The sequence below is a fragment of the Juglans microcarpa x Juglans regia genome, chromosome 2S (genome assembly GCF_004785595.1).
Source record: "Juglans microcarpa x Juglans regia isolate MS1-56 chromosome 2S, Jm3101_v1.0, whole genome shotgun sequence".
Classification (NCBI taxonomy): Eukaryota; Viridiplantae; Streptophyta; class Magnoliopsida; order Fagales; family Juglandaceae; genus Juglans; species Juglans microcarpa x Juglans regia.
The window spans coordinates 7,714,118-7,722,570 of record NC_054597.1 but is presented as its reverse complement, the minus strand read 5'-3'; the positions used below and the strand labels follow the sequence as shown (position 1 = coordinate 7,722,570).

At 36.3% G+C, this 8,453-nt stretch overlaps 1 protein-coding gene across 1 annotated transcript; it reads right to left on the bottom strand.

Moving 5' to 3' along the window:
• Positions 1-574: 574 nt before the first annotated feature.
• On the bottom strand, positions 575-8,049 carry LOC121253258 (UDP-rhamnose/UDP-galactose transporter 5-like). Its single transcript, XM_041153254.1, has 6 exons — positions 7,856-8,049; positions 6,582-6,805; positions 5,412-5,596; positions 5,121-5,321; positions 4,552-4,713; positions 575-1,123 (listed from the first exon to the last, which is right to left on the bottom strand). Exons 2-6 carry the CDS (start codon positions 6,721-6,723, stop codon positions 791-793), a joined length of 1,023 nt encoding a protein of 340 aa, XP_041009188.1. The 5' UTR covers positions 6,724-6,805; positions 7,856-8,049; the 3' UTR covers positions 575-790.
• Positions 8,050-8,453: the final 404 nt, after the last annotated feature.

The following is an 8,453-nucleotide window of genomic DNA, read 5'->3' as shown; positions in this document are numbered from 1 at the left end:
GAGTTAGGGCCACAATAAAGTGAACATAGAAGAAACTCCTGTGTGTATGCTGTACATACATCTCAATTATTCAGGATCACGCATTCCAGACTTCTAGCATGTATGGCGGCCTTTTGAGTTCGTTCTGATGATGCCAGAAGGAAGAAAAAAAAACATGAGGAGGAGAAAAGAAAAGAAAATGCTGCCAGGAAGTGTGTTTTACTGCGTGTATGTGTCAGTCTGTGTAGACGACTGTTGGTTAAAGCTGAATTACCTGTCGTTTATCCACAGAGCGCACAGGGCGTACTTCCATCAAAATAATTTTTGACACATGGCCTAATTTTTCAACGGATGAATCGGATATATTATATCAGTTACTATTTATTTTCATATTTTATATTTATAATATTTTTATAAAATATAAAGATATTTTTTAGAAAATATAAAATGGTGAATAATAACTGATGAGAAGAATTTTTCTATAAAAAAAAATATTTCTCTACTAATTACTAAATTTTAAGAGACTTAAATAATGGACCAGGAAAAAAATGTAGAGAGAGAGAGAGAGAGAGAGAGAGCGCACAAAGGCTCGAAATCAAAGAAGGAATTGCGATGGAACAATATTTGTACCAATAATTTTAATGGGGGAAATTGCAGCCCCTTCAACAGCATTCTTTTACTTCAACAAGAATATGAACTGTGATGAGAATCTCTTATGGTAATCGACTTCGAGGGATCTGCCTCCTATGTGTAAATAAACGCCAACCTTTTTTTCTCCCTTTCTTTTTTTGAACTTCCTTTCACTGAGATTTTAGACCTTGTCATCCAGGTGGTCAGGGGACTCTGATGTTACGCCATGTTTTTGTGATTTGTTGCTAGGAATGAAATGGGCACGCCGCTCCTTCCCCCCTGGCTTAGACGAGGCATTGCCATACCAGATCATTCCAGCAACAGCAATGATCATCCCCACAACTACTTGTAGATTGAGACCCTCTTTCCCAAAGAAAATGAATCCTAACACCAGGACAAGAATAGTCTTCATATGACCAAGCACTTGGAACGATACGGCTGTAAATCTTCCTATGCAGATGAATTGACTCAGATTGGTCCCTACCGCAATGGTGCAAGACAGTATTATGAATGACTGCAGACAAACAAAAAACAGTGGCCAAATCATTTACAGTACTCACAAATAGCTGCAACCAAACATGTATTGCACACAGACATACAGACATGCACACGCGTGGCCTGTAACAAGTAGGACCATTCTACTACTGTCCCCCGTTTGAAAAACAGCAAGGGACTGAAAATGAAGTTAGTCTTGTTGATCTCATGTCCAGCAATATTTGTGTTTACATGTTATACAAATAAGGAAACTCATGAGCAATTATGTATGCCAAGCACGTCTACGTACATATATACATAAAAGCATGCTTGTGTTTGTGCGCACCAGCCGTACACACATCTAGTCCTTGGGCAAAGAGGCAGACATAGTAAGGTTCATTCCTTCGTTGAGGACATTGCAAGGCTATTGGCCATGTCACCCAGGCTCTACAAGTAAAATGGTAAATGACCATTCGGAAGGACTCACTGGGGTGCTGTTGAATTGGATGCCAGGGCATTTGAAGATTGAAGTGCTGACCTAATCTTGTTTTAGTTTTTCTCTTTTAAAAGTCATGTCAGTGACATGACAAGATTAGGCCAAATATGGAAGAAAATCTATCGTTTCAAGAGAAGGGCAGAATTCACTCAGAGGCAATTTGGAAAACCTAATCTTGTTTTAGTTTCTCTCTTTTAAAAGTCATGTCAGTCACATGATAAGATTAGGCCAAATATGGAAGAAAATCTATCGTTTTACGAGATTGTAAGCTGTCACTAATGATGAAAGAGAATGATGAAAGAGGAGGGCAGAATTCACTCAAGAGGCAATTTGGAAAAAAACAAAAAAACCTGTCAATATAAATGGTGATGAGAATATCATGTTCATAAAAGATCAATTTTCAATGGGTTGGTGGAAGTGATATGATCAATTTTCAATGGGTTGGTGGTGGTGATATGCAAATGATTTTCTGTCAAAATGTTTTCCTCTGTCTTCAGCAGGCAATGAAAATAGAATGCTTTTCCTTGAGAATATTTTGACAGAAAATGTTTTCTCACTTTCTTCATTTACACCAAAGCAAGCAGCCCAAAACTCAAAACTTGTCATGTGGGAGAACTCCAAAAAGAAAAATCAAGAAACAAACAAGTGATGGGATAACTATTACATAAGCTCATAATTTTACTTTCTTTAGAAAATAATGATCATATTCTCTAATTTTAACAGACGGGATAACTCTTAATTCCCAACCGAATTGATATTTGGCAAGTATGATGGATTGGAGAAGATGTGTCTAATGATGAGCTGGGCAATATATCAATGTAATTGAAAGTTGCTATACAATGATGAGCTCCTCCCTCTGTTTTTCTAGTGGCAAAATAGAGGCAATCTTTAGTTTTGCTTTCTTTATATATATATATATATAAGGTAAGTATAACTCACACACCCATACAAGACTGATAGCTTCCATCCCTTATTTTTTGGAAAAATTATAGTTCACTTTTAATTTGGATAATTGACCCCTAACTTGGGAAGAATTATCAGCATGCCAAACCAAATGGCAAAAATAACTGGAATACCACCCAACCAATACGAGAATATGAGAGATTTTTGCCAACATGGTAATTTAAATCCATGTGATTTTTTGGCTAAAGAAGGAACGATGGAGAGAGTTCGTGATTTTTTTAGGTGAGGACATGGTACTAGGAAGACTTAGGGGGATTGTGCGTCTTGATTTGTTGGGGATTCTATATATTCGTTGATGATGGATGGGTTTTTTTTTTTTTGTGGTTTGTTCTTGTTTCCATGGTATTCCTCTGCCATAATTGAGGGTTTTTATTAATAAAATTTGGGAGGGGGTCACTCATGAACAGGTGACCTTCGTCTTTTTTTTTTTTTTTTTTTTTTTAAATAAATAAATAATCCATGTGGCATATACCACCACCTAGCTTAACAGCTAACAAAAGCTCAAATTTCTATTTCTCTTAGTTAATTGTTTTCTAATTAAATATCAGAAAAAAATTTCTCTCTTTCTCGTCTTCTGACTCCTCATCTGTCCAATATAAATCCTAAACCCAACCCACAATTATTCCATCCTCACGATCTCCTTTCCCACCTTCATCACATATCAACATAGATGATAGAGACACGTTTACCAAAAAAAGTACATAACAAAGACCATAAAATATTTTTACAGAAGCACGATAACACTGCCTTTCTTTTCCTTGCAATTTGAGGTTAATGAAAAATTCATTGGTCCCAACTATATTTCAGATATGACATTCACATGACTTATGCTATATATGGATAAAAAGAAGTGTAGTGAAGTACAGTAGGAAGGGAAGCACCCATTCATGTAGCTGATAGGGATTCTCAAATAATTAAAAAGCACTTCATAGAGGAAGCAAAAAGAAGGCAAAATGGAAGAAGAAGAAAGGCTCTATAACTCTGTGTCACATCAAAGAAAGAAACTGGTCTTGCCGGGGAGAGGTAATACGGCTTCGAGGCAATGTGACATCATCCCGGTTAAACTTGTATAATTCTTTTAAAGATAGTCAAATGTCTGTCCTAAAAACACCCCACCTTGTGCCATGAACATGATTGAAGTGGGATAAAGAATTATGAACATTTTACCTTCTGAGAAACCTTGCTTTGAAAGCACAAAATATAAGGTTATAGGATATGAGGCTAGCTCATGGCGAATCCCCATTGAACCTCTCTTCTGTAAGGAGAGATTTTATGAAGGAGGTAACTAATCCTTCTTTGCAATGAAAAAAAGGACAAATCCCAACCTTTCAGTGCGAAAAATATATAAGAGCAAGTCTTATCTTAATGTGCTACAGATGTTGGGAACTAATGTGTTAGTATAGAGAACCATATAAGTCACTCGGACCGATTTTAACCTGTGATTCCAACTTCCAACAGTACCACACCTTGCAGAACTTACTATTAGACACTATTTGAGCTCTGCAGAAGATGTATGGTCTTTTTGGTTGGCCCTGCTAAGAGTCATTTTGGTACTATCTGAAAAAAAAAGAAATTGGGCATCTATGTTAAAGATGATTCAATGGTCTGGTTTTGCTCCTTGATTGCTCTCTTAATTGGTCAAGCCTTGGCCACCTTTGACAAAGGGTCTATCTAGTTCGCTACTGTTCATCTATTGAGCATTTTCCAAGTAATTGCAGCCATTAGAATTTGGCTGCTGACAAGATATTTACTCGATAGGCATTAAGGATACGATACGATTACCAGGAATGATATGTGAAAACCCTACCCATTGCATGCAACTAAGCATAAAAATATATAGATCTTCACATGTATGTAAAGGTATACACAGCCGCATGAGGTGACAGAATGATATGTTGGACAGTTACCCATCTATCATATTTGTAGAGTAGAGAAATACACATCACTATGACACTATTCCAACTGAGAATTATGGAATTATCATTAAAATAAAGAGAAAGGAAACTTACCAGAGATGTGAGACTATAGCCATATGCATGAACTCTTTCACCAGTCAACCAGTAGTCCAGAAAGGGTCCTACTACCAGCAAGGATGCTGCCTGTGCTGGAGCAGTATGTCCCAGTAGGTTGAAAGATCCAAGAGAATAATTCCGCTGGAGGAAGTGTACATACTGCAAAAGTATAATAATAAAGACAACAATGTCATATTAGAAATCTGTGACCTTTAAAATGAACTAACTCTACTCAAACCAGTCTTTAATTTGAAAATTACATTTTGAAACTGAAATCATTCCTAAATAAAAATGTGAAAACCCTACTCATATAGAGACCATATGATATGATAGCTGGGGTTACACAATTACAAACTGGCAAATAATGTAAACTACACATATAGGCGGCAACGTGTGTGTATATGTAGGCACATTCTGTCTGCACTCACATATATGAAAGAAATACTTGCAAAGAATGCAAACACCATAGACCTAATCCTATCACACAACTGACTTTACAACCCCTACACCTATCACACCTGATGCCATCTCTATAAAGGATCATGGGTTGAGCAAAGAATACTTACATACTGCTGTAGCGAAGTGCTCCAAACTGCCACTAAAGCAGCTATAAAACCCTTAGCATTGACACTCACATCCGTAACAGTACAGACTGCAACTCCAAGGAGTACTAATACTATGCTAAGTTTTGTGTCCCTTGAGTAACGCACCTTGTCCAAGACAACTTCCAGAAAACAAGATACCGGGATCATACTCAGCTTTGCAATCTGATGATAAATATTGGAAAAGAAAGATATATTGTAATTTCTGAAAATTTCACAAAAAGGGAGCAAAAGAAAAGGTTAACCCAAACTGACCTGATAGAATCCCACAGAATTCCACATTAAACTCACATTCATCCCAACTATGGAAAAGTTTGCAAATAAAACAAATTTCAGAAGTTCAGAAAATGGTAGATGAGATGGCTGAATGTATCCCAGCCTCCTAAGAAGAACAGTCAACAACGTGGTTGTGGCAAAATGCAGACCAGTTAATGTTGTAGCTGCATGGAGTCATTATGTAAAATACAATGTCAGGCTCGATACATGGATTGAGGAGCAATTTGCAACAATTTTTTTTATGAAAGAGGAGTTGATTACTAAATAAGAACAAGTTATATTTTATTAAAACATAAGCAATGAGAAACTTTTTGTTCACTCAACATTGTCCTAATCTCTTGTATGATATATGAAAGTATCTATTGGATTCCACCTTAACGGAAACAAAAAGTCTTGATGGGTTATCCATTGTCAACTACAATGACATTTTCTGACATCTTCTTGACCAGAGGACCTTACTTCTAGCGTCATCCCCCCCCCCCCCCCCCCAACTCCCCACCCCATCTAAAAAACCGGTGCTGTATCCAACTCTTTCTTAGTGGTCATGGAAAGTATTGATCTATTGAACAGTATTGTTTTAAGGATTCTCAACTATTTCATTCTTAGTTGTACTTTTACAAGGCACTTCGGTTGTATTTTAGTCAGATTGCAGAACTTGTTGGTAATGATCTAGCATATGACTTAGAAGGACTCTATTAATTTGGACTTAATTTATAGACGACTGATGTCAGGCTTTGAGCTGGTATAAAGTAATCTTTAATCCTAATGGACTGTAATTGTGGTGGCTTAACTCCAATGGTTGATATAAGGCCTGATGGTGTTATACTGGAGATAAAGGACTCTGGAAAAGCTTCAGAAAGCACTGCTAAGGTGCCTAGACAGGTGAGAAAATGGCCGATTATGTTTGAGCTTCCACATCTGCCTTCACTGCCAGGGAAGGGAATAACTCATAAGGACTGGAATTTTTGCTGTGATAAATCACACTTATGTGCAACACAAGAATGCCATGAGGAATAGCATGCAACATGGTGATCGTATCAAAACTAACTACTAATTAAGGCATGAAGCATGGAATTTATTAGTTAAGTAATGCAGAGGAGAAAATTATTCAAATGTAGTGTACAAAAATAGTAATAAGCTACAACATACCAAAGGTAAAGCCATACTTAGCCATTAAGGCTTTGTTGACAAGGATTATTCCAACAGATGTGACGACATTAAACATCCATGCGGCAGTGTCAAGAGTTGCCTTCTTATCGGCCATCTTTGCTGAATTCATCTTTTTTATCATTGAATTTTTCCCCAGTATTTTTACTGCTCAGTCTTCATGAGAGCAAATACTACCCGTGAATGTCAAAAGCCAATAATTTTATCTGCATTAGGAGACAAGTTATCCCCAAAGTTAGAACAAGGTAAGGCCAAAGGATTCTCTTCTCAGCTAACAAACAACTACCCTGTAGATTTTTTTTTTAAGGGTCCTTTCTAGAACAATATCAACAAATCCACATACACAAAATATTTAGTAAAAATCCTTAGAAATATTTTCTTTAACCTCTATTAAATTTAAAAAAGAAAAGAGAGAGAGAGAGATAGAGAGAGAGAGAGAGTTAAACCACATGCACACAAATTTTAAAGAAGGAATAAAGCAAAAAAATGATACAGCTATTGTTAGCATGTTAGATCAACAGTTGAACGAAAGCTTGAATATAATAGATGAGAAACAGCATGATAACATCCGCAACTAATTGATTATTATGTATATTCAAATGCATTCCGTGGGCAGACATTAGCAGTCCCACAACGACAGTACGGACAATATGTTTTCAATACATCTTTGTTTGTAAAAACTTCAAAATGGTTACAGGTTCCTCCTTTTTGCTACATTCAATTGTTCAAAACAACTCTAAGAAATAGAATTCGATTGGTATTTTCAAAATTCACATTTCAACTTAACAATGAAACGCGAACAAGCTCACATGAGCTCATATTATTCTGAAGTTGCGTTATAAATTTCCGTACAAATTTGCTCCAGGTCAATTATTTGAAACCTGCAAGTGCTCAACATTTACTGACCAGCCGGCAAAACCGATCCAGTCTACAAACGTATTTCCAGTCAGAATACCCTACTCTACCAAAAATCTTCAAATCCACGAACTTCACAACAGATAAAAATCGCAAAAAGGAAAATAAACATTTTCCACAGTTGTAGAACACGAGAAATGCCAAAAACCCGAGCGGAATTTGTACAATTCCAAAACAGATCCACCAATCATAGAAAAAATTATTAAATAGATGAAAAGAAAAAAAATCCATATGTCTCGACAGAACACGATTCCCAGGACAAACAATTCTTATTTGAAAGCAGGAGACAAACAAAAGCTTAGAAAGAACTCTAAGAACCAAGAAGTTTTAAGATTCCGTACCGTCGAGAAGAGGAGAGAATCGGCCTCGAAAATTGCGCCGCAAATAGGAAGTGCAGAGAATGTTGAGAAAACTGAATTTTTAGCTGTTATGGAATTTTAGAGTTCCGCCTCTTCATTAAAAAGAAAGAAAGAGAGGTCGACTGAGACGCAGAGACAGAAGTTGGAACAAACTCTACTACGTTTTATTTTCCTATTTTCTTTTACTTATTTATTTGTTAGTTGACTCTCTTTTTCATTCCTTCACGTGCCTTTAGTGACATGCTTTGATTTGTCCACTCCGGCATCTTCGGAGTTGAGTTACGGGGAGAAATCAATCCCTATTCCGATATTTTAAAACGGCGGGGGGATATGCCGCCCCCTCTTACCGCTAGGCGGGTTTTTTTTTTTTTTTTTTTTTTTTTTTTTTTAATACATTTAAATATTTTTAAAAAATAAAAAAAAACACTAATACACTTAAAATCAATTCCTTAATTATTAAGTAAAAAAAAAAAAATTTTTGTCAAGCGGTCAAATGGAGCGGTACAAATTGGAGGATAAAGTAGTGTTTCTTTTTAAAATGAGGCATTCACTACTATTCACTCTACGTATCATATTTATA